At 38.2% G+C, this 27,196-nt stretch overlaps 3 protein-coding genes and 1 long non-coding RNA gene across 4 annotated transcripts; 2 read left to right on the top strand and 2 right to left on the bottom strand.

The window, feature by feature from the left end:
* Positions 1–666: 666 nt before the first annotated feature.
* LOC110933966 lies at positions 667–4,292 on the bottom strand. The gene is made up of 9 exons (XM_022177165.1): positions 4,167–4,292; positions 3,815–4,082; positions 3,665–3,711; positions 3,061–3,219; positions 2,812–2,975; positions 2,285–2,728; positions 1,266–1,322; positions 994–1,046; positions 667–906 (listed from the first exon to the last, which is right to left on the bottom strand). Exons 1-9 carry the CDS (start codon positions 4,290–4,292, stop codon positions 776–778), a joined length of 1,449 nt encoding a protein of 482 aa, XP_022032857.1. The 3' UTR covers positions 667–775.
* LOC110933965 lies at positions 3,813–6,456 on the bottom strand. The gene is made up of 5 exons (XM_022177164.2): positions 6,406–6,456; positions 5,678–5,796; positions 4,623–5,216; positions 4,167–4,373; positions 3,813–4,082 (listed from the first exon to the last, which is right to left on the bottom strand). Exons 1-4 carry the CDS (start codon positions 6,454–6,456, stop codon positions 4,322–4,324), a joined length of 816 nt encoding a protein of 271 aa, XP_022032856.1. The 3' UTR covers positions 3,813–4,082; positions 4,167–4,321.
* Positions 6,457–6,861: 405 nt separating this feature from the next.
* Positions 6,862–8,782, top strand: LOC110937407. Its single transcript, XR_002590778.1, has 2 exons — positions 6,862–7,238; positions 8,157–8,782. It is a non-coding gene; the product is annotated as an uncharacterized LOC110937407 (long non-coding RNA).
* A 10,005-nt stretch (positions 8,783–18,787) lies between these two features.
* On the top strand, positions 18,788–21,385 carry LOC110933964. The gene is made up of 2 exons (XM_022177163.1): positions 18,788–19,471; positions 19,526–21,385. Exons 1-2 carry the CDS (start codon positions 18,788–18,790, stop codon positions 21,383–21,385), a joined length of 2,544 nt encoding a protein of 847 aa, XP_022032855.1.
* Positions 21,386–27,196: the final 5,811 nt, after the last annotated feature.

Genomic DNA, 27,196 nt, shown 5'->3' with positions numbered 1-27,196 from the left:
AAATCAAAGTTAAAAACAAATAAGTCCAGAATTAACATGGTCTCTTCCCCTTGGTGAAATTTTAATGCTAAAGCGCAACTAACACGTTCATATCCAACCGTTTATGCTTAGGGGTGAGCAAAAGAAAAAACCCAATCATTACTCGACCCGACCTGAGAACCGATCAAACATAAAATACAGAACCGATTCACTACTCTAAATATAGGGTCGATTCCGGTCCATAGGTCAAAGTCGGGTTTCACCATGAAAAGAACCGAGAACCGACCTGACCCGACCCTATTTTATATGAAAAATTGGAACCGATCTAAATACCTAGATACTTGGGTTCGGTCGGATTAGGTATATTTTCGATTCGGTTCTCGGTTATTTTCAGTCCGGACCTAAACTTGTTCACCACTATTTATGCTCATTCAAGTTAAGTTAATTCTAATACCACGTAGAATCATGTCAAGGTAATAATGTTATTTATTCTTAGAATGATATACACTATTATTATAATATTGTTGTTTAGATATTAATTTTTAAATTATTACTAGAGGGCAGGCCCGTGCGATGCACGATATGACCAACAGTTAGTGTCCTTCATTTTGTTGTGCGTTTGGGGAAAATGTTTATGTATGGATAAAAGATAATTAGCCAAAAGACAATGTAAGAGAAGCCATACAAAACGTGATAAGAGCTTGTACCATAAGCCGGCCACACAAAATTTAAGGCGTGCATAGCACAGGAAACTTTGTTTGCGGAATCTGTTTAAGAACAAACATGTATGCCAAGTCTAAAAACATACATTACAGGAAAAAAACTTAAAGGAGTTCGTAAAGCTTCCGGTTTTATTCAATAATTCACGAAATCTTCTGCCGCTAATGCATCGCCATGTAGTCGACGTTCCCCTTAGTAGTTTCTTGTCTACAACAGGTTTAAGGAAGTAAACATAAGTAACGGGTATGAGCTAGTCAAATCAAATATCTATATGCTTATAGGCAAAATATATACCTTTCACCTGGAGCGATACCCACAGAACCATCTCTGAATAAGAACCTGTAGGGCTGGGAAATAAAAAAAAGGAAATGTTAGGCAGAACTTTAACTTAGATGATGTATATATTAGTAGCTCATATGCCATTATTTTGTACTAAAAATTTGATAGTATGTAACTTCGTTCAAGTAGTGAAATAGCGACAAATATTCAATTTTAAACATTTACTTAAACACAACACAAATGGATATGATGTGTAAAACGTATATGCTTATAGGCTAAATACATACCTTTCACCTGGAGCGCTACCCACAAAACCATCTGAATCAGAACCTTCATAAGTAGGGCTGTGAAAGAAAGAAAGGAAATGTTAGGCAGAACTTTAACCTGGATGATGTATATATTAGTAGTTCATATTCCATTATTTTGTGCTAAAAAGTTGATAGAATGTAACTTCGTTCAAGTAAATTCCCATTTATGAACTGCAGTTCAAGCTCGTTGAATTTCAATTCATTCCATTTAGCTATTTGACATGTATAAATAGGGGAAAAAAGCATAAACTAATGATTTAACTTAAATATCCAAACGAACAAAGAAGCATAAACAAATTCACTACAAATTTCATCATAATCGACATAAAGAAAGGTAACCTGCCGACTTGCCGCGGGTAAGTTCCATTACAATGCATTTCAACACTAAAGCGATGGGTTCGTATGCGTTCTCAAATCGAAAAAGCACATATCAAAACCAATGGTGTCGATCGTTTCTATTTTGCAGTTCGGCCACCAATAGGCTGATCACTTCAAAGGATCATGCTTCAGTCCAAATTAATGTTGGTCATTCGGACGAAAATGGTCTATATACTGGTCAATTTTCCACCTTTGCACTCTGCGGTTTCGTGAGAGCCCAGGTTTGTCTTTTTTTTTTCTTTCAATTTTAAAATAAAAATATTATTTTATAATGTTGGAACAGTATATTATTACAATGGTAGTTATAAAACTTTATGGGTTATCTTTTTCATTTTTACCTGTATGGATCAAAACTGTCATAGATTAAAAGTAATATATTGAAAACATATGTTAGCTCTTGTTTATTATTATTATTTATTAGTTTATATTATTTATATCTATTTTTTCATATTTTTTCCATTTAATAAGTATCAGTTTTATAGTTAGTCATAAAGAAATAAACATGATGTTTGTATCATATAATATTCAATTTTGAACATTTACTTAAACACAACACAAATGGATATGTAGTTATGTGGTTCATGGAATTTGGTAAGTCAAGAGTATATATAGAAACTTACATGTACTTTCTGATTGTTTCTTTGAGCTTAATCGGTGTTGGTATTGTCATCACCCCTTTACCTTTCCTAGTCATGGGAGTAGGAGTGGTAGATCCAACGGATTGACAATTGGTTTCGTCTGGGAGCACACGCTTGCATTTGTAGCTCTCAAAGGCCCCATGATGGTAGTATGTGGATGTGTCAACTTGGATGGTTCGGGTGGTGCCCACAAGTGAGTGTAAGCAGTTTGGGAGCGCTGAGATGCTACCGTTAGAGTTCTGTATCATGACTGGAGTGAAGTTATCCTGGATGCTTTCGGAATAAACGGTGTAGATATGCGAGAGACCCGATTCCACATTGAGTATAGACTGAGCAGTGGTGCTTGTTAGAATCTGTGCAGTGTCATCGAAGCACACGATGACCGATTTTGCCGTGGAATCGAGCACATCAAGTTCAAGATGGAACCTGTTGAAAGTTTTTTTTTTCATATGTGAAAGTGTATAAAGGCGTTTGCCAACGCACATAACTATAGAATACCAAAACTGAACCTTGCTCGGGGAAACATAACTGGGTTTTCACAGCCAACACACCACAGCTCCCCGTGATCACGCGATACACCTTTCATGCATTTTCCTCCTCCACACATAAGACTGAACCACTCTTCGCTATTACGTACGCCTTTAATCACCACACGACAATTGAACTCAGCATTCTGCATGGATTAGAAGAAACATATTTAATGTACGGATAATAATAATGCCGGGGGAAACAATCGAAATTATAGAAAGTGTTGATGCCGTGTGTTTCTTATTTTCTCGACCATGGTGTAATATTTCTTCAAGAGTCGCCAAACTTTCTGAACAGTTAGCAACAGCAGTGGTTTTCTTCATGTTGGCAGGTGTCTTCCGATATTCAGTCACAGGTTGCATAATGAAAGGGAGGATGCTTGAATGTGGCTGTGTATTTATAGAGACACGATAAGTAGGCTCTTGGGATAACCTGTGGCAGTTTTCATTTTAATGAAAGTTTAAATGCAAAAATGTTATAGGATCTGAATATGAGAAGTCATCAGGTGTAAAGTTGCTCACACATCTAATTGCATTAATGATAACAAATAATAATAATAATAATAATAATAATAATAATAATAATAATAATAAATGATGATAACATATATTTTGATGTTATGGAATCTGAATATGAGAAGTCTATATATATATATATATATCTATATTATTAAATAAAATGGATGAGTTAATTGGTTAAAATATTATTTGAAAATCGTTTGGTAATTCCTGAAAAAATGAAAAAAAAAGCAATTTTAGCAAAATAAACAAAAACCATTTCATAATTTTTTTTTAAAATGTATGATAATATGAACTATGAAGGCTGAATAAGTACCAGATACGCTCCGTCTTCTCCGGTATTGATGCAATTTACAAACATGACTGTTTAGTTAATAACCAATAAGTACTCTAACATTTATTAGACCATTTTTTTATATAAGAAAAGCAAACAACCGTTACACCAGCATGAGGAGAGTAAACATACCTACAAAATACTTGCCCTCTGTTGGTTCGAGGTCCTCAAACGCCGTAAGTAAGAACGGGTAGCGCGTAAATGAACCACTGGCATCGTCAACCCTCTTAACAGTCGTGGAGCCATTCGACCCGATAACAAAGGGGCTGTCTTTTAGAATCCGGTATTGATCGGTGCTCTGGACTATAAAACCCTTGAGTAAATATATCCCGCCCTCTTTGAGCTTGTCAAAGAAGTAGTGTGCAATGTTATTTCGGGCGGTACAATGCATCACACCTCCCTATGCAAACCAAACAGCAGACTTTCAATAACGATGAAACTTGTAAAAGGGAAAGGGTACGGGGGTTAAAAGGGTGAGAGTTACCTTTATATCACTGACGACATAGTCGGTGCTCATGTAGCGTCCATTGACACTTGTGACGTCCCACTTTCTGCAAACCATAACCGTGATGGGGCCGGTACTCCCTTCACGGAGGTCAGCAAGGACCATTTGGTTGCCAACAGCAATTCCCGATGTATTCACACTAAGAGAGCTAGCCATGATAGTAGAGTAGCAAGTCTGAATATGGACCTACAACAATAGGGAAGGTGGAGCTCATATAATAGAAATTCAGACCATTCACCTTCCCAGAAAGAAACCAGTGAATAATCAATGGAATTAAAGCCGACCGTAAATTGTGGTGGTATGTAAACAGCCCCATTAAATGATCATGCAATTGTGATATGTAAATAGCCTCATTAATCAATATCCATAATTAAAACCCTAAAATCTTACTTATGAAATAATATGATGTAATTACACAATTTCAATAATATTTACCTGACCACAATAATTCCTAGAATTAACATCAGCTCCATTATCAAGCAATAATGTCCAAGTAACACCGGGTTTCCAATCGCGTACGTTACATAGAAAATGTTTAGAGCCATACCCATTGTTGTAGATATCTCGGCCTGTGCTACGTTCATCGCGTTTTCTCTAAACGTTCGTGTCACTTGGGCCAACAGTCCGGGTTTGTCGGCTTTGAATAGCTCGAGACGCACACCCTCGGGTGCCCTTCTTTCAACCGCGGCTTTTAAACACATGATCACTCGTTGCTTTTCGGCTTCTGAACTAACATCAGCTCCATTATCAAGCAATAATGTCCAAGTAATACCGGGTTTCCAATCGCGTCCATTACATAGAAAATGTTTAGAGCCGTACCCATCTGAAGTTGAAAGCTGAAATTTCACAGGTTTTATATCCCAACCATGAACATGGTCAGAGTTGCAGACACGCCGCCCAAACCGCCTGCCTGACCGCCCAAGTTGTAGGCGGAAGTAGAGGGTGTAGGTCCCACAAGGAAAAGGAAACTCGACCTCACCATCGACTTCAAACCACCAAATTTGCTGGAGATAAGCAACTGAACGGAATCTGCATAAAAAACTACCAAATAAGCCTTATATATTAGTAGCATATCTCTCATCTATTTTACATATATATACCTATTTATCAAGTAAACAGTTCATAACTTCTTCATCGATTAAGTAACTTTTACATATTAACCTTCAACGCACCGTAGCTTTGACCAAACTTTGACCCAAAACTACACAGGGGCACGCCTTTTTGCCCCTGATCGACACTTTTTAAACCAAAAGGCGGGGTTGAAAGCAGAATTGCTAGAACAAATCTAAACCATTCATTTCTTTTAAAGTGAAATAAAAGTTGGTATATTTATAAAAAGATTAAATGATTTCCTTACCTAATTAACTAATTTCTCTACTTTTATTTTGCTCTCTCTTCCTCGTAACAAACTTCGTACACATGTGCAGGTCGGAGAATTATAGTGAATTTACATGTGTGAAGATGTTTAGAATATAGATGTAGACTTTCACCTGGATTCCTCTGTAGAAATCCAACTCCAGTATCTACGATCGTCAATCCCAGTTATCGCTAATCCATTGGAAGATATCAAAACACAAGCTTTTCCTGTGCCTTTATCCAACCAAACTTTCTGCAAAAAAAAAAAAAAAAAAAAAAAAAAAAAAAAAAAAACCAAAATCATATCAATAAACTTTATTTAAAAAAAAGCAAAAGAACCCATTTCAAGAAACATCAAGATCACACCATCTGCTTTAGTAAATTACTACCTAACTCAATTCAGTATCAAACCAAATTATCATGTCATCATTGTGGGATGTTTTGGATGTGAGCATGCATCATGCATTTAAACTAATTATTGCAATTTCAAACAAATTATAATCCGCTTTACAACTCTGTTTCTAACAAACCCTAATCACCAACCAAAATACATATTCAATTACACATAAACACATACAAAAGTGAAGTCTTTATGCAACAAAAATTGTTTCTAAATAAAACCAAAAAGAATCCCAAAATCAAATCAATACACTTCACTAAAAACACAAGGATCCAATTTAAAATTACCACTATTGTTATTTCAAGTTAAAATCATCAGTTTATAGTACAGATTCCAAACAAATAATAATCCAATTTACAAATCTGTTTCTAACATAACCTAATCACCAATCAACAAACAAATTCAACCAATACACACAAAACACTAATAATTGGCAAGAACAGAATTACCTACGTTTCAAACCCTCTTCTGGCCTCCCGAGTCCCGAGCGCACCACACCACCGAAGTCTCCATCTCTGGCAGCCGACACCAACCGTTCACCGTAGGCTGAACATCCAAAGGAGTTCCTTGAAATGGTGTGATCGATTCCACAGCTTCAGAGGTTGAGAGAACCCTAATTAAAAGGAATAAGGTGGATGGAGGCGGACTTATGATTTTGTAATATATTATTTTAATCAATATTAATTTAAGTATTGCATTTAAAACATCATAAATGTTGATTTTAAAATAGAACATGTAACTAAATTTTAGATTATATATAGATTATTATTATTATTATTATTATTATTATTATTATTATTATTATTTACTTTTAACTGATTTTAATAGATATTAGACATATGTGTCTGATTATGTTGGTTTTAAATATGAACAGAAACAAAACCCAACACCTTAACGACCGGATATCAACAATAATATTCATTCTTTTTATTCATTCATTCATTCAAAGTTACACAAATGAAATGGAAAGGAAGGAGCAAACTGAAAAAAGAAAAAAACCCTCTTAATTTGCGAATCAAAGAAAGACAATGATATATATATGTAGGTGGTTACTAACAGCTATATAAAGCTGAAAACCCTATGACCCTCATTTCTTGAAAACCCCCACCACATTTCTTCTTCTCCATCATCTTTTCTCTCTCAGCAACAATGGAACCCAACCCCAAAACCCACCGCATCACATCCCTCCAAACCCACAAAACCCACCGCCTCAAAACCCACAATTCCCACTGCATAGCAGCCCTAAAAATCACGATATCATCCTTCTAACTGACATTGATGACTTCATAGATCCGGTGAGCCAAAAAAAATTTCTTATGGTGTCTTTTTTTTATGAATATCTCAGTTTATAGTAACCTGGAGTCGAACCTTGTATCGGTTCGGATCTAGTCGGGTCAAATCCCATAATAAAAGCAAATATCACACTAAAAGTACAATGTCATTAAATAAAAATACATAATAAAATTACAAAGTCATTTGAAATACGTAAAAAAATGCATTTAGGGCATGTTTGGCTAAGCTTATTATAGTTAAAAAGGACTTTTGGAAAAGGACTTTTGGAAAAAGGATTTTGGAAAAAGGACTTTTGGAAAAAGGACTTTTTGAAAAAGAGTTTTTAAAAAAAGTGTTTGGATTATCTTATTGATGTAAAATGACTAAAATGAGCATTCTTTTAGATATAAGGGGGTAAAGAAGGGGTATATTGGTAATTTGTAGTTTGAAAAGTTAAAAGCTGGCAAACAAGTCACAATATTGTGACTTTTTGAAACCTCCTTTTTCTTCTTTACAAAAAGCCATTTCGAAAAGGACTTTTGGCTTAGCCAAACACAAAAACAACTTATTGGCTTTTTGATAAGTCAATAAGCCAATAAGTTGTTTTGAAAAGCTTAGCCAAACATGCCCTTAATAGTTGCCATGTACATGTTTTCATGTTTTGAAAACGATTCATTATGTTTTCAATGGCAACTTGCAAAAAGAACCCTCTTTTTCATGATAATAAATAAGTGCACGCATCATTCAAATGATCATCAAACATCTTGTTAGGTTAAACAATTGAACAAAACCAACTAGACATGTGGCTATAATGCGTAATGTATTAGAAAAAAAATAAAAATTAAGCATGTACCTTTATTGATTTAAAGAATACTAATTAAATTCAAGTAATTGGGCTTAATTTTTGAAATATAAATTCGTTTATTATGTAATTCTTTTAGAAGAAAACAAAACAATGGTGTCGTTTGTAAAAAGACAATGGCGTCGCTCGTAAAAAAACAATAGTGTCGCTCGGATTTTTCCTATTATACGTTGTATTTGCTACACAAAATTCAATGGTGTCAGACGACACCGTTGTTCAAAGTGTGACTCCGCCAATGCTGTCGCGCCCCGCGAGAGCCGGAGGCCTTGTTGATGAAACCCGCAGGAATCCTTTGCAACATATCAACATTATGTCTGATTTTTTCGATAACTACTGGAGTGAAAAAGGCGTTTTCTTTGATGATGTTAACGTGCTTTATGAGCATGTCAAGGACTTAAGACAAAGGTTTCTCATGGATGTACAAAGGCAAAGCCTTGGTGTCGACATTATGGCTCAGATGGATTCAAATGATGAAGAAATTTTTCGACTGTCCAATGAGATATGGGGTTAAATTTAAAATTAAGATTCCGATGATGATGCATGCATGCATAACTCACACTTGGTAACGGTAATCGCTTTTGGGTTTCTTGATTTTGAAATTTATTTGTTGATTCGATTTGAAATACGCTCTCTTTGGTCCTACGATGAATTTGTTAATGATTGTCTGTGTTAGATTTTAATCTTACCAACTTTTTTTACGTTCAATATTGAAGATAACGGGGTTGGTTCTGGTACAAACCATATTTGTCCTACAAACCGTAAGAGCAGATCCTAGCACTTAAGAAAAATTAAATTAGCACATACAAAATAATACATACATAAAAGTAGCATATTTGAATTATATTAGCACATGAAAATTAATCAAGATAATTGATTTTAGCACATACTTGAATGATATTAGCACTTTTCTTAATCAGCACATTGAAAACAAAAAAAAAAATCCAAATAAAGAATTAATTGCTTGTTAACATGTTTTGTAGGGAATTCAGTATAATTGATATTATTTAGGATATTATTTTATCATTTCTCTATAATTGGTTGGATACCATGTGACACTTTTTAAATGGTTCTTACAGTTTGTATGCGAAATGTGGTTTGTATTTGATCCTACTCCCTTAACATATATACCTACCTGGGTTTTGTTATTTTGTTTTGTCATGATGATTTTTTTTATTCATATATAAATGTTTTTTTTTATTTTGCATTAAACCATCATTATCCGGATGCATTGCAAAATGGGTCGGAACCGCAAGACCCGAAACGTGTAAAAGTAAAATCATGGAACCGGTACCCGAACGTAACACAAAAATAGCGGGTCAGTTCCTAAATGGTTAGGTCATCAAAGGTTATGGGCTGCACCGTTTTTATCTAATGGGCCAGAAACACAACCTACGATAGTACTATCCAACCCAATGGGCTATAACCGTTTTATCTAATCACCAAATTATTACAAGATTAGAAAAAATATGTATAAACCAAGAATGAGAAATCTGATGTGCGTAATGTTTACAAGTTGATGCTATTTAGACGTTGTTTTCGTATATAAGTTACACTAGGTTATAACCCAGTGTATTACACGGGGTTGAATAAATAAATTTTATATACTAAATAATAAAATAATATATCTTTAAAATCTCATTTATTGTACGAATTAAATAAATATAATTTTATATATTAAATAATAAAAAGAGTTAATTACATGATTAGTCCCTGTGGTTTACACAAAATGACATACTTAGGTATTAATAGTTTAAAATCACATTCTAGGGTATTAACTTTTCATTTTGTAACGTTTGGAGGTATTAACTTCTAGGGTATTAACATAGTTAGTCCATGTGGTTTGCACAAAATAACATACTTAGGTACTAATAGAATGTGATTTTAAACCTACAAATAACGTTAATACCTCCAAACGTTACAAAATGAAAAGTTAATACCCTAGAATGTGATTTTAAACTATTAGTACCTAAGTATGTTACTTTGTGCAAACTACATGGATTAACTATGTAATTAACTCTAATAAAAAATTATATCTATAGGAACCATATTGTATAGGTTGAACAAATGTAATTTTATATACAAAATAAAAAAGTTATATCTTTAAAACCACGTGTATTACACGGGTTAAATAAATGTAATATTGTTTATCAAATAATAAAATAATACATCTTTAAAAAACCTCATTTATTACACGGGTTGAATAAATGTAATTTTATATACCAAACAATAAAAAAAATACATCTTTAAAAATATGTGCATCACACGGTTTGAATAAATGTAATTTTCTGTACTAAATAATAAAAAATATATATCCTTAAAAAAGCCCGTATATTGTACGAATTGAGTAAATCTAATTTTATATATCAAATAATAAAAAGTTATATCTTAAAAATCTCATGTGTTACATGGGTCGAGTATATGTAATTTTATGCAGTGAAAATAAAAATATTTAATATATTAATACAAAGTTTGGTTTTCGTGATAAAAATAGATTATTCTGTTGTTGCAAAATTTGTTAACGAAGTCTCAATAAATTTAATCCTTTATTTAAAACTCCGTAAATGTATAAATGATAAATAATATTAGTTAATTTTATTTTTAAGTTTCGTAAAAGATGAAGTGTGGTGGTGGGGTTTTATAAATAAAAATGAAGAAGATGCCCGGATAGTCCCTATGGTTTGGCCTTTTAAGGAAAGGGTATTTTTGTCATTTCACATCATTTTAACAGAGAAAATTAACTGAAGTTAGACCCAGGGACTATCCGGGAACAAAAAATGAAAACTTGGGGACTATTCAGGTAGTTTTAGAAAGTTGGGGACTATAGGTGAAAAAAGGCGAAACCACAGGGACTATCCGGGCATTTTCTCTTCGTAAAATAATATTATAAATGAGAAGGAGATTAAACTAAATAATAATTATTCATAAGATATTAAATTAATAATATTTAGTAGGAGAGTTATCTATAATATAAGATATTCAATTAAATAATATTTTGTAGGAGGATTATCTATAATTAATTACAAGAGATTAAATTAAAATAATCTATACTATATAATAAAAGAAACCATTTTAGGTACACTTGTCATTATATTAGGTCATCTCTTATAGATAATTATTATTTTATTTTAATTTCTTCTAATTAATTATAGATAATCATCCTACTAAATATTATTTAGTTTAATATCTTATATTATAGATAAGTCTCCTACTAAATATTATTAGTTTAATATCTTATGGATAAATATTATTAGTTTAATTTCAGTGATTTTTATATATTCATCAATCTTAAGTATAAAACGACTTATTTTACTCTTCCATATTTAGACCATGCACTTTTTACTTTGTTATTTCACTTTACTCCATATTTAGACCATATACTATACTTTAGTTCATTTTTTTTATAGTCTATTCGCTTAACTTTATACTCGGTATTTCATATCCACCTCCCTTTTTGTAGTGTTTTTTGTAACATTTGTAGCGTTGGTTATCGATCTATGATATTTATTTAATACACTATTAATCCAAAATTATATTTATTTAATATATTATTAATCTAAAATTACATTTAATCAACTCGTGTAATACATAGAGTTTTTAAAGATTTAACTTTTTTTTTATTATTTGGTATATAAATTTTAATATACGAGGTTCTTAAAAATATAATATTTTTTATTATTTAATATATAAATTACATTTATTCAACCGATAATAAATGAGGTTTTTAAAAATATATTGTTTTATTATTTAGTATGTAAAATCACATTTTCTTTCAACCGGTGTAATACACGGGGTTATAACATAGTAATTATATATAAGATATTGCCTAATACGATGACAAGTGTCCCTAAATGATTTTTTTTTATTATAGTAGTTAGATTTACTAGTTTTCAAATATTTGGTTTAAAACCTACTTTTTTGGTAAAGTATGTAAATATATAGACATATAAACATTATTTACTTTATCTGTTTCTCACTTCTATGTAATATTTAAGTTTTACCTACTGTTTTCTTTACTTTATATTAGACAGACATAATGTTACAAAATTAAATAATACAAGTTTTACCTACTCTTTTCTTTACTTTAAGAAAGAACTAGGTTATTGCCCCGTGTAATATACGGGTTGAATCATAATTATAATGTAAAATAAAAAAATATGTTTATAATATGATCTAAGTATATATAATATAGAGTAATATGCAGACCAAATACAAAATAATATTGAAGTTTGTATAGCCATTCATAATAATATGATCTGTTATTTGTTTAGGATTTGTCATAGAAACTTAAAATTTTGTACCACTACTAATATTTATTGTGACATTTTCTTATTCAAAGGTAACGTGTCTGATTTTATCTGATAATAGATTATTCTGACGGGTTAATGTTGGCATAATATTATATAATTCTACCATCCAAATATAGTTCCTCACTTTCGCTATCATTAACATTAATATAAAGTATGCTCGTATTCAAAGCTATAAACCAATATGAATTGTACGAAATAATTACTTTTATCACAATTAGTAAGGAAACCAATAAAAACTATTGATAATGTAATATGTCCCATACCATTTGAAAGGTCTGAAAATAGATAAAAGTAATGTAAATGAATAGACAAAAAATAACTATAGTTGAGAAAATACTATGTATAGTGTAATTATTGAGTAGGGTTCCTACGGAAAGTGTGTTTTTCCTAGAAAGTCTAGGAAGCGATCTTGTTCATCCGATTGGTGTGTTTAAGGGTTGAGATTAAATCAATGGCAATCTTGTAATAATTAACTATATTTAATAGATTGTTTTAAATGAGTAGGGGCAATTTCGTCCTTATGTGTGTTTTAAACCAATAAAAAATAACCGTCAGAGATATCACATCTCCTTAATACACGCTAATTTCCCTCTCTCTCTCTTTCTCTCTCTAAACCCAAATTCGGAAACCCCCAAAATCATACCAAAAATACCTAAAATCATGGATGAAGATAAGAGATTTTCCTTGTTCCATATACATAAGATCAAGCTTTCATTGTACTGCGTGTTTTACAAAGCGATTACGGGTGATTCTTGTTTGTAATTGACGATATTTTGCTGGTTGCAGGGAAGAGATTCAAAAAGCAGGAAACTTTGGAAAGGATAGATAGCAGCGGAACAGTTACCGGAAGCCGATCGAAAGCTGGGGCGAAATCTGCTGATGTAAAACACATTTGTATGAATCTGCTTGCTGTTAAAACACAGCTGTATGAATCTGAATTGCTGATAAAACACAGCTGTATGAATCTGAATGATAAAACACATTTGTACGAATCTGCTTGCTGTTAAAACACAGCTGTATGAATCTGAATGATAAAACACATTTGTATGAATCTGCTTGCTGTTAAAACACAGCTGTATGAATCTGAATGCTAAAACACAACTGTATGAATCTGCCTTGCTGTTAAAACACATTTGTATGAATCTGCTTGCTGTTAAAACACACCTGTATGAATCTGAATGTTAAAACACAACTGTATGAATCTGCTTGCTGTTAAAACACAACTGTATGAATCTGAATGCTAAAACACAACTGTATGCATCTGCTTGCTGTTAAAACACAACTGTTTGAATCTGAATGCTAAAACACAACTGTATGAATCTGCTTGCTGTTAAAACACAGCTGTATGAATCTGAATGCTAAAACACAACTGTAAGAATCTGCTTGCTGTTAAAACACAACTGTATGAATCTGAATAATAAAACACAGCGGTATGAATCTGCTTGCTGTTAAAACACATCACCAAGAACAAACTGTTAAAACACACTACCAATAACATGCTGATAGATTCCAGCAAGAAAACGAAGGAATGATTGATATTACGTGAGATCAGAAATCGAAAACAAAAAATTCCGAAATTTATGTATAGTTAGTTATTGAAGATAATTTCCTAAAATAAAAATAGATTGTGAAAGTACATAAATGCCCTTTTAGATAAAATCCTTCAATGCCACATGTCGCGTTCTTATTGCTTCCTAGACTTTCTAGGAAAAACACACTTTCCACCCAACTCCTACTCATACTTTACATGTACAATTGAACCAATGAAGCACATATATAAGTGAAAAAAATAAAAATAAAGACACGAGACACCATAAGTAAATCTAAATTTAAAAAAAAAAGTTATGACATTCCGAATGTGAAGATAACTTTCACAGACCTCTACATCTTAGTTACAATAGGAAAAAATATGTATGTTAAAAGTTTACCTTGATTTAAAACACATATATCTAACTTATCTAAAAATACATGATGTTTTCTATGTGACATAGATAATATGCATATTACTTATTTGACATGGTAAACTTATCTAAAAAAACATGATGTTTTCTATGTGACATAGATAATATGCATAGCATATGAAGAGTAAAAAGACATACCTAGTATTTAGAATGAAGTGGAGTTTACAATAAAGTACATTTATTCAACTCCTGTAATATATGTGGTTTTAAAGATATAACTTTTTTATTTGGTATATAAAATTACATTATCACCTAACCATACGCCAAACTATAATTCAAAATGCCGATATAGATTTACAATTAAAATAAAATTCTAATATAATATTTAAAGCTTTTTAATTTTTTTTTTTGAACGGCAAATTTGGATCACTGACGGACTACTGGAGTATCATCGTGCCACCAGCAGAATCACCCGATCATATCCATCTCCACTAGGCAATAATGCCTATACACCAATTCAGGAGGAAACCCAATAAATCTGGGAAAAACCTCCTTTGTGGGAATCAAACCCATGACCTAATGGTCATAAGCCTTATCCCACCCCCAATATACCACTAGGCTATAATGCCATGGGTTAAAGCTTTTTAATTTAAATTTAAAATTTATCAATAAATTATTGATGCCCTCATTAAATGACATGTGTCCCAAATCAGGTTTCTTTTATTATATAGTATAGATATAGATGTTTATTAAGCATTTAACTCGTATGTCTCATATAAATAAATACCGAAGAATACCTTTTTATGATAAAAGTATGTAAATATATAGACATAAGAGAACATGTCTCGAAACCCATAAAATTCCTAATCTAATGTAAACGATATCGAGATACCAATAACTCAATCATAAATCATAACCGATGATTATCTAAAAAATAAAATAATCGTAGAAACAGAATAATAATTCAAAAAGTAATCACAAACAAGTTTAATTCTATTAAAAACTTCTATTAGCTGTAAAATTAGATACCCTATAAATCATGTAATATGTTCAACCAATATAACTAACAGTCAATTGAGAGGAAATCTAATTGACGACGGGCCTGTATGGGAGCCCACATTGCCCGCTTTGGGCCTTTCTCTTTGGAAGCCCAAAAATACTAAAAGGTCCACTAAACGAACTATCCTTGCTCACCAAGGTCCCTTCTAAATTTAAGCGGGAAAACAGCTAAGAGGTTGCAGGCTCATTTAATGTCTGATAGGAGAGGCATTCGGTCACTATCACGGTACTTGTCCGGCGATGCATTAATGAAGACGGACATCACACCGTTGGGGGTCAGACACGTGTCTGACCTTCCCAAGGTAATATAGTTACCGTTAGATAGTATGGGAACATCTCTCTTGAAGATAAGGGAATGCTATTATATAAGGGGACACAAGGATGAGGCAAAGGCAGGTATTATCATCTTCGGCCATTATTCTCATTAACTACTCTCATTTATTTCCCTCATTAACTCCGACCAAGATTCCTTGTATTTACTACACACAACACATTAATTAGATTCACACCAAGATAGGAACTCTCCGGTGAATATCTTCATCGGAAAACGTTCCTCTTCCTTATCCGGCAAGCTTACTTACTCTCACGTCGGAGCTTGGTCACGGATCCCCCTCCCGGGGTCCTCCGTGGCGAGGCTAACGGTTTATTATTTTGTAGCCAACAAGGACAGGAGCTCTCTACGTCAGCGAAGACCCAACGGACATCATTCGGAGGTTGGGTATTCGACATTGGCGCCATCCGTGGGACCCAGGCCTGACCGGTGTTCCCACATTAACATTCGACGTCCAGAGAGCAACTCACCTGTCCAAAAAACAGCATGGCAACTCCACACAGTTCACGTGTCACCCAAACGGCCCAAAATGATCTGGAGAAAGTCACTGTGGATGATGTCACTCATGAAGAAGGTAACGAGAATTTGGTAGAAAACCTGGAAGAAACGGAGCATGTCACCCCTGGCTTCGTGGCCATGCACAGGGAAAAGATAACCAAGTATCTTGACGATTTAAAGAGACAAGAAAAGTTGGACAGCCTCAGAGCCAGACTCTCTTTTGACACATCCCCTAATCAAGAAGGAACGGATCCCCAGAGTAAAAACGACAATGGGGACCAACTGGAGACATTCATGACGGCCCTGAGACAGATGTCTTCCGAAGAAAGAGAGGACTTGATCACCGGTCAGAAACATAAGGAAAAGGAGAAAGACAACTCAGGTAACACTGGTTTGGACCAACCATACCTACCACGAGACTTGGCCGAGGTCTCAAAGTTCACAAGGAGAATATCAGAGGCACCCATGCCCCCAAGACAAAGCTGCCTCCAGGCTTTGACCGCTATGACGGAACGAGAGATCCAGAGGATCATCTGCATGCTTTCCGGGGGGCAGGGCAACTGGGAAGGTGGTCCATGCCAGTGTGGTGCCACATGTTTGTGCAAACTTTAACGGAAGGAGCCCGGTTGTGGTTTGACAGCCTTCCCCCGGGAAGCATAGACAGTTACGAAGAGTTAAGCGAAAAATTCCTCAGGAACTTCGGCCAACAAAGGAAGGTAGTCAAGAATCCCAATGAAATCCTCCATATCATACAAAGGGACAACGAACGGATAGATCAGTATATGGAAAGGTTTGTCAAAGAAAGCATGAACATCAAGAATGTCCCGGAGGTCATGAAAATTAGCAGCTTCATAAACGGGCTGAAGCATGCACAACTGTGTGAAAAGCTGGGAGAGGAGTTCCCACCTTCTTTCGACAATCTCATGGACAGGGTGAGGGCTTTCGTCCGGGGAAAGGATACGGTCAGCAAAGCTAAGGAGACAGATACCACGTCCCGGATGGCCACTCCAACAACAAGACCACTTGAGAAAGGTACCCCCTATACACGAAAGCCTCCCTTTGATAGAATGTTGCATGACAGAGCAAGACCCTCATACTCCCCCTACAGACCCCGAGGGAGGGGCCCCCTTACTCCGACAGCTTTACCCCCATTGTCAAAACCCCAAGTGAAATACTGGCCACGGAAATGGCGAAGAATTCGTTCCCTAGGCCACCCCCCATAAAGCCAGGACCCAAAGCACAGCCGAATGAATATTGTGAATTTCAGAAGGGCTTCGGGCACAAAACTGATGATTGCATGTACCTCAAGAGGGAAATAGAGGCGGCGGTGAAGACAGGAAGGCTGGCGCACCTGGTCAAGGAGATCAAAGAAGGGGGAGGGGATCGTAAGGGAAGAGATGCAAGAGAGCCGGGGAGGGCAGATGTTGATATGATAAGAAGGAGAAATGAATTCGATGTTACCCGGAGTGTTAAGGCCAGAATCCTAGGCTCTCCAAACTGCATGAAAGCTCCCATCTTCATGCCGTACTTAGAAGAAAACGAAGTACAACGGCTTCCGCTAAATATCTCAGCAGTGATAGCTGGACACAAAGTGTCCAGAATACACGTAGACGGAGGATCCGGCGTAGAAGTAATATATGAACATTGCTTCCTCAGGTTCGATAGAGATATAAGAGATAGACTGGAGGAGGACTCTATCCCGTTGGTAGGATTCAACAACAGTGTGTCACATCCTCTAGGAAAGATCAAGCTCCCATTTACGGTTGGCGTAGGGGATAGGGTCCGGGCAATCAATTTAACCTTCACTGTGGTCAGGGCACCCTCCAAGTACAACGCGGTTTTGGGAAGACCTGGAATTGGAGATCTACAAGCACAAGCATCTACTCCTCACGGAGCGTTGGTATTCCAAACACCAAAGGGTCTTGCATGGGTGAAGTCAGCTTATGAAGTTGTCTCTTCACTATCCAAATGGGAGGAACTAGGGAAGACCCCAGGGAAGAAGGTGGAAGAATGGGTCCTCTGTGATAAGTTCCCAGAACAAACAGTCAAGGTAGGAAGCCACCTAAGTGACAAATGCAAGAGTGCCCTGAAGGAATTACTCCTCCATAACATAGACGTGTTTGCATTCCAACACGGGGACATGTCGGGAATTCCCAGAAGCTTGATGGAACACCGGCTCAACACCTTCACATGGGCGAAACCAGTGAGGCAAAAGAAGCGAAGCATGGGGCCAAACAAGAGAAGGGCTGCTTGTGAAGAGACCCGCAAACTGCTCAAAGCGGGGATAGTCAGGGAAGTCAAATACCCATCCTGGGTTGCCAACCCAGTTATGGTTCAGAAAAAAGATGGGGGATGGAGGATGTGCATCGATTTCCAAGACTTAAACAAAGCATGCCCCAAGGACTGCTATCCCCTCCCGGAGATAGACACCCAGGTCGACTTCCTGTCCCAGTACCCACTGAAGTGCTTCCTAGACGCCTACAAAGGATACCACCAAATACAGATGTCAATAGAAGATGAAGAAAACACCGCTTTCATCACCGATGAGGGAACATTCTGCTATACTAAGATGCCCTTCGGTCTCAAAAACGCGGGGGCGACATAACAAAGGTTTATGAACACCTTGTTTAGGGAGCAAAGGGGAAGGAATCTAGAGGTGTATGTTGACGACATTGTCATCAAGAGTCTGACAGAAGCAGCCATGATAGACGACATAGCTGAGACTCTCAACACAATGCGGGATGTAAACATGAAGCTGAACCCCGGGAAATGCTGTTTCGGGGTAGAGGAAGGAAATTTCCTGGGGGTGGTGGTAACTAAAGGAGGGATAAGGGCAAACCCAGAAAAAACCCAGGCTGTGGCCGAAATGCGCTCCCCCAGGTCCTTGAGGGACATCCAGCAATTAAACGGAAGGCTGATTGCGCTAAATCGTTTCTTATCAAAAGTGGCTGATAAAACCCTCCCTTTTATGAAGGTGTTAAAGGACTGCATCCAGACCAACAAATTCAACTGGACCACCGAGGCTGAATCTGCCTTTCAGGAAATGAAGGCCTACATCTGCAAGCTCCCAGCGTTAGCCACCCCGGTGCCCGGGGACCCGCTGCTCCTTTACCTATCTGCCTCTAAAACGACCATAAGCGCGGTCATGATGGTGGAACGGGAGGGGAAGCAGATCCCCATATATTTCATCAGCAGAACACTCAAGGGGCCCGAGGAACGGTACATGCCTCTAGAGAAACTTGCATTAGCCCTGGTCTTTGCATCTCAGAGGCTCATAAGATACTTACAAGGGCATAAGGTCACCTTAGTCACTGATCAACCCCTCCAAAAAGTGCTTAGAAAACCGTAACAGTCAGGACGACTGGCTAAATGGGCCGTAGAACTGGGAGAACACTCTCTGGAGTTCAAGCCCAGGACAGCCACGAAGGGACAGATACTGGCCGACTTCCTAGCAGAAGTACCCGAGGACGAAGAGAGGGAACTACAAAAGTGGGAAACTTTGGAGGAGGAAGAAAGAAGGAGGGGGGACGAAGCCGTCTGGAAGTTGTTCACTGATGGAGCATCCAGTGAAGAAGGGAATGGTGCAGGCATCACGTTGCTAAGCCCCGAGGGGGTTGAACTGACATATGCTATAAGGCTAGATTTCGAAAACACCAACAATACCGCCGAATACGAAGCCCTCCTAGCAGGGATGAGATTGGTACAGAAGATGAAAGCAAAACACGTGGAGGCTAGTACCGATTCACAGTTGGTGGTGAAGCAGTATCAGGGGGAATATGAAGCGAAGGATAGCATCATGGCTCGGTATGTGGCGAAAGTTAAAGAGACAGCTAAGGCATTCAGAACCTTTAAACTGGAATACATCCCCCGAGGGAGGAACAGAAAGTCTGATGCACTCAGCAAGTTAGCTTCAGTAGCATTCGACCACCTCGCGAAAGAGGTCAAAGTAGAGGTCTTGACATCCCCCTCCCTGGACGTAACGGAAGTAGCTACAATCGAAGTTTCCCAAGAAACATGGATGACTCCAATCGTTAAATTCCTCCGGGACGGGACCTTGCCCGAGGGGGAATGGGCGGCCAGAAAGGCAAGAGTCAAGGCCTTACAGTATGAACTAATTGGAGAAGAACTATACCGAAGGTCGTATCTGGGTCCGTCCCTAAAGTGCATAGATATGGAAGAGGCCGAATATGTGATCAGGGAAATGCACGAGGGAATCTGTGGAATGCACTCAGGACCGAGAACGATTGTAAGAAGGGCAATGAACGCAGGATTCTACTGGCCGCGAATGTACGAGACGGCATCTGAAGAGATCAAGAAGTGTGATAACTGCCAAGTACATGCACCAATGACCCACCAACATAAACACCCTATGGTTCCGGTCTCGACGTCTTGGCCATTTCAAAAATGGGCCATAGACATAATTGGGCCTTTTCCAGAGGGCCCCGGGGGGGTCAAATACGTGGTAGTGGCCATCGATTATTTCACTAAGTGGATCGAAGCGAAACCCCTGGCAAAGATCACCGGAGATCAAATGAGGCGGTTCGTACTGGATAACATCGTGTGCAGGTATGGGGTCCCTAAGGAACTGGTGAGTGACAACGGGGTGCAATTCGCCGGGAGACCCTTCAAGCCATGGTGCGAACAAATGAGAATCCAACAGGTATTCACCTCTATAACCCATGCCCAAAGTAACGGATTGGTAGAAAGAGCCAACCAGAGCGTTATCAAAGGAATGAAGGGCAGGCTTGGGAGGAAACAGAAAGGCTGGCTAGAAGAACTTCCATTTGTGTTATGGACATACCGAACCACTCCCAAAAGTTGCAATGGGGAGACCCCATTCAGCCTTACCTACGGGACGGAAGCCATGATCCCTGCAGAGATCGGGTCCCAAACCGCCCGGATGAAGCTGAGGGATGAGGAGAACGAGCAGGATCTAAGAATGAACCTTAACTTATTGGAAGAAAGAAGGGAGGTAGCAGCGGTGAAAGAAGCTCACTATAAAAAACTCCTGGCAAGTTACTACAACGCACGGATGAAGAAGCTCAACCTCGTCCCAGGGGACCTAGTCCTTAGAGCCAACGAGGCCAGTTTACAGGAAAACACCGGGAAGTTGGGACCTAACTGGGAAGGCCCATATAGAGTCACATGGGCAAACGGGAAGGGAACGTGCAAGTTGGAGACTTTGGAAGGAAAAGAGGTCCCCAGGACCTAGAACCTGATGCAGCTCAGGAAGTATTACATGTAAGGGGCAAGCCCCCAGGAAAAAACGGCCAAGGGCCACTTTTGTTGTAGGAAAATTATATGTATGGGGACTTTCCCCCCTCAAAGTAAACCTTTTGTAAACAATCTATGAAGGGAAGTATAAATCCCCCAAAGATTTAATGAAAAGACGGACAAAAGTGTCCCATTTTGAAAACTGCGGGTAATCATACCTGAGCAGACGTGCCTATGAACACCCTTTAAATCTATAACTAGAACAAGCAAACACACGTGTATGAGGCATTCAAGACATGCCCAAAGCCCGGCCGTGGGGCTAATAAAGGTCTAGCTAACCTAAAAAACGGACAAAAGCAAGTCAAAAACATAATATTACATTATAGGCTTGTCCACCGATTGGCCTCGAACAGACAATCACAGTTTAATAAAGCAAACAACAACAAACAAATAATGCAAACACACTCGTATATAGAAAACTACGAAGGGAAACCTGCTTTATTTAATACAAGTCATACGTACAAAAAGAAGCCCCAGTAATTGGGGCAAAAAGCCAAAAAGATGATTACAGACACGGCAAGACAAAGTAAAGACATAGCTCCTCGCCAAAGCAGCTTGAAAATCTCCAAGTAACCACCAAGCTAGCTTCCGATATAAGCCCCTGCAAAATAAAACAAACAAGACAAGAAGCAGGCAACCAAGCCGAAGAGGAGCTATACATAACCATAGACCATACGATTAGCGATCAACATGGTCCCCAACACGAAGGACCATCCAAAATAAAGTCAAACATACGAGCATCCTACGGTAAGTTAGAGTTATTACAACCATATCGAAACTTGTCAAATGTTCAGAATTTACTGGGGATCACCCCCAGAAAGAGACGGCGGAGACGAGGGACCAACGGAGGAGAACAAGGCCTTCAATTCAGCAATTGAGATCATGGGATGTTCAAGAATCTTGGCAAGGACAGCTGGGGTCTTACGACCGAACTCCTCGTTTAGTTTGGACAACTTCTTCTTTGCCTTGGAGTTGTAAAGAGAAGTCTCTTTCCTGCCCAGGCCCTGGGCAGAGTAAGCATAGCCATCCTTCAACCCCGCTTGATAGCCAACATCCCTATAGGCCCTGTAAATCTCCTCCAAACCATTCTTAAAATCTTCCGATTGAGCAACAACGGTCAGGAAGGCTCCGAAACCTTCAGTGATCAACCAGTGCTTCTCCCCAGCCAACCGTTGGTTGTTATCTGAAGTTATCCCATAGTCTGCATACATAGTGTTAAGCTGCTCCTGGGAAACGGAGCCAACCTCCTTCACATGCTTCAGTTCGGCAACAAGCTCCTCTTTCTCCGCAATCAACGATGACATCTCCTGCTCCCAAGCCCGCTCCTTCCTCTCAAGCATAGCCCCAGCTCCCTAAACAAAGAACCAGTGAACATGGCAGCATGTATATAAAAAAAAGGGGGGAAGGGGAGAATGCTACGCACCTTCTCCTCCTGTAACATCCTCTCAGCAGCAACCACCTGGCCCCTAAGTCCGGCGGCAACCGATTGGGAAGCTTTAAGCTCAGCCTTGAGCCCCTCATTTGCTTTCCTCAGGTCATCAACCCTTTGTAGCATCCCAGCACCCCTAAAGAAGCTCTCACACAAGGACATGCTATACTGATCCTCAAAAAGATCATCCCTCAGGGCAGAATTAACAAACTTATGTGAAGGAGGGACAGCATGACCTAGAAAGTCCCGGGCAGCTTCAGGAGTCTCAATCACGGAAGAGTTGGTCGCCTTCCATTTAGGAACATAAGTGCCAGGGAGAGCATCAACAAATAAAGGGGCAAGGGGGGATCGGTAGGCAAGGCCTTCCTGAAAAGAGGGTTTGCTAGTCCCAGTAGCATGCAAAGGAGAAAGCTCATAGGCCGAGGAGAAACGGGCTATCCCCACCTCAGAGGTTTTGTCCCGGATTCGGGAAGGAGAAGGACCAGTGGGAATTTCTATAGGTTCCCGGGAGCTCCCCTAAGAGAAAAGAGCAAGTCAGAAATAACAGGGATAAAGAGAAGAAGAAAAGGGACTACTTACCAATAACGGAGCACTCACTAAGCTTGAAGACTTCAAATGCTTGGACAGGGAACCCTTGACTCCAGCAGGAGGAAGGTCAGAGGCAGCCTTGGAAGAAGGAGGGAGCTTTTGACCACTAGCACTCCGAAGTCTCTGGCGAATGTTGCGGGGTGCAGGAGCCGGATGAGGGCTGACAGATTTCCTTTTACGAACCAGCTGTATCTCCACTTCTTCGTCGTCGCTTGGGCCGGAGGGATGAACAGGAGGAAGGTCGGGAGAGCTTTCCTCCCCACCAGAAGGATCCTCCTCGGATCCACCCATGGCAGCAGAGCCCCCTACCTGAACGGATCCCCCCGCAGCCTGTGCCTCTGCATTTAGCCGGGGATCGATCTCATTATCAACCACATATTTCACGTCCTTGGAATCACCTTGAAGAAGCCGCCACCAAGTTATCTCTACACAAGACACCAAAGATGACTACGGGTCCCCAAAAGCATGAAGGAGAAAAGAAAATGACCATAAGAAACAAACATAGAACAAAAAGTACCTTTCTTGCCAAAGAAGGCTCTTGGACGAACTGGGTAGGAAGGACTCAAACCACCCATAGCAAGCATCCCTTCCGAAAAGGTAAAAGCCCTTGTCTGATTATCACACATTCTTTTCCACTGGACAGTCTCACTCGCAGAAAGGGTAGGGACCACATCCTCAATGGCAGCGTCAAGATCTTTGGGAACAGGGGACTCTGGTAACATAGCCGCAGAAACAAATATGAACCTGCACTTCCAGTCTTTTGGGTAGGTCGAAGTTGGCATAAAGCTATAACAGGGCCTCGAAACATTGTTTTGACGCTTAGCGAATGTGAACCAATCACCATCGGAAATCATCCGATAAAACATGCAGAACAACGGAACAGAGGGTTCCCCCGAGATCGCGGCACAGGACAGTTCAAAGTGGACTACCCTCATGAACCCCAAAGGGTGAATCTGCGAGAAATGCATGCCAAAGTGACGGAGTAGGGAGATCTTGAAGGCAGAAAGGGGGTATCGGACCCCACAGGAAGAAAAGGCAAGGGTATAGATGGGTATTCTATCCGGCGTACATTCTGCCGATTCGTTGGGGCCGGGTAAAGAAGGGGAAAATTGATCTGGAATGTTGTAAGCTTCGACAAAGGTTTTTAGATCCTTCATCGTTAGGACAGACCTTATTGATGACCGGCTACCGCGGCTCATGGTTGAGAAGAATGGTGAATGAGGAAGGATAGTTGCAGAGAAAGAAAGAAGATGGAAAGGTTTGAATGAGAAATCAGAGGAAATTAAAGGATGTATTTAAAGAAGATAACTGCTGACGTACAAGTAACTGTCACATCAGCAGTCCTCTCAAAATTCAAAAATGGGCACGTGCAACTAGAGAGTTAACTCCCGCTACAGTTGATTCGGCGATGCAATGATGAATCAAAACTGCAAATAGCAACTGATCAGGAGTGGGCCCACCCAAAGAGAAACCGCCTCTCTTAAGCGGTTGTAATTCAGCCCCGGATCATGAGCCTCGGGTCTCAGAACCAGGGACTAAAGATGACTTGACGACGGGCCTGTGTGGGAGCCCACATTGCCCGCTTTGGGCCTTTCTCTTTGGAAGCCCAAAAATACTAAAAGGTCCACTAAACGAACTATCCTTGCTCACCAAGGTCCCTTCTAAATTTAAGCGGGAAAACAGCTAAGAGGTTGCAGGCTCATTTAATGTCTGATAGGAGAGGCATTCGGTCACTATCACGGTACTTGTCCGGCGATGCATTAATGAAGACGGACATCACACCTTTGGGGGTCAGACACGTGTCTGACCTTCCCAAGGTAATATAGTTACCGTTAGATAGTATGGGAACATCTCTCTTGAAGATAAGGGAATGCTATTATATAAGGGGACACAAGGATGAGGCAAAAGCAGGTATTATCATCTCCGGCCATTATTCTCATTAACTACTCTCATTTATTTCCCTCATTAACTCCGACCAAGATTCCTTGTATTTACTACACACAACACATTAATTAGATTCACACCAAGATAGGAACTCTCCGGTGAATATCTTCATCGGAAAACGTTCCTCTTCCTTATCTGGCAAGCTTACTTACTCTCACGCCGGAGCTTGGTCACGGATCCCCCTCCCGGGGTCCTCCGTGGCGAGGCTAACGGTTTATTATTTTGTAGCCAACAAGGACAGGAGCTCTCTACGTCAGCGAAGACCCAACGAACGTCATTCGGAGGTTGGGTATTCGACACTAATGAAACAAATCACACACTGAAAGAAATTAGAAGTTTACTTCACATGAACTTGAATTTTTACTGGGAGTTAGCCAAATCACATATCATCTAAGCTAATAGATTTGCATCTGGTAACAACTTAAAACAAAATCACATCAAACCACTTTCATTGATATAATTTGGAGCTGGGTTAGGTTATGTTCTAGATTTTATAATGTAAAAAAAAAGTCAACAAATAACTACAGTAAGAGTCGAACCTGTGACCTTACTAGAATAGAAGCCATATTAGGTATGTTAAGAAGAAAAGACTAACGTGTTGTGTGAATATTTTGATTATAAATGGTGAGGTTTTCTATGATAACCAACAAACATCTAGTCTAGAGGTATTGATATGACCTAACAATCATGTTATGTGGTTCAATCCTATTTGAGACACATATGTTCGACAAGCACTCCCCCGAAAATCCTAAAAAATCTTTTGACCCCGGTCATCAAGCGAGTAGTAAGAATCAGGCCCTAAATTATATATAATTTTAAAACATATATATAGGGATTGGTTCAAATGAAAACCACCCCAGTTGTGAGAATCGTAAGAACCAATATTAACTAATCAAAAGTGCACACCTCATTAAACATGTGAGTATATTTGAGGGGTATTTTTGTAATTTAACCAAAACTGACATATGCATATGTAATAAAAATTAAAATATATATAAAAATCATTTTTTTTTAATTTTGCGCCCTGCGGAGATTTCGGCCTTGGGTGGTCGCCCGGCCTGCCTAGCCCTCTAAGCCGACCCTAGTGTTCGACTACATCGATAGAAGAAAACTACGTGTACCCTAAAAAATATAACTAGGTAATCTTTGTGTTGATATTTGATATCATCAAATGATAGACATCAATAAAAAAACTTTTAACATGTATTACAAGATAAATGAAGCTTAGAAGTAAATAGAACGTAAAACATCATAAGAGTTCCATAAATAGATTAAATGTGATATTCTTATTTAAAAACAACAACACAATTTAAAAAGCTGTTTCTTCTTTTATATGATTCAAGATAAAGAGTGTCTCTTGTAAACAGGAAGAAGTGCAAAACTGCAAATATGGTCAAAGTTGACTAATTTATGTGTTTATGTAAAATATCAATGGTCATGCCATTAAAACTGTAAAAAAAAAAAAAAAAAACAAAAATCCAATGGGAGCAAATTGCAATTCATTCCTTTCATCTTCAACGGCTCTTCATGTAGACATCGAGTTACCTTTACACCCACAATTCCAAGAAACTAGGGGTGTTTGGCCTAGCTTTTATTTTTTGGCTTATGCTTATATTTTAAACTAGCTTATAGCTCATTTTCTATCATTTGATAAACTCTTTTTAAGTGTTTGGATTAGCTTATAGCTTATTTTCTATCATTTGTCCTTACACAAATAAGCTTCTTCAAATAAGCTAAAAAACTATCTTCAAATAAGCTTCTTCAAATTAGCTTATATAAGCTAATAAA

Source organism: Helianthus annuus, chromosome 4 (assembly GCF_002127325.2).
Source record: "Helianthus annuus cultivar XRQ/B chromosome 4, HanXRQr2.0-SUNRISE, whole genome shotgun sequence".
NCBI lineage: Eukaryota > Viridiplantae > Streptophyta > Magnoliopsida > Asterales > Asteraceae > Helianthus > Helianthus annuus.
The sequence above is the reverse complement of the archived record's forward strand: the minus strand, read 5'-3'. Positions and strand labels throughout refer to the sequence as shown.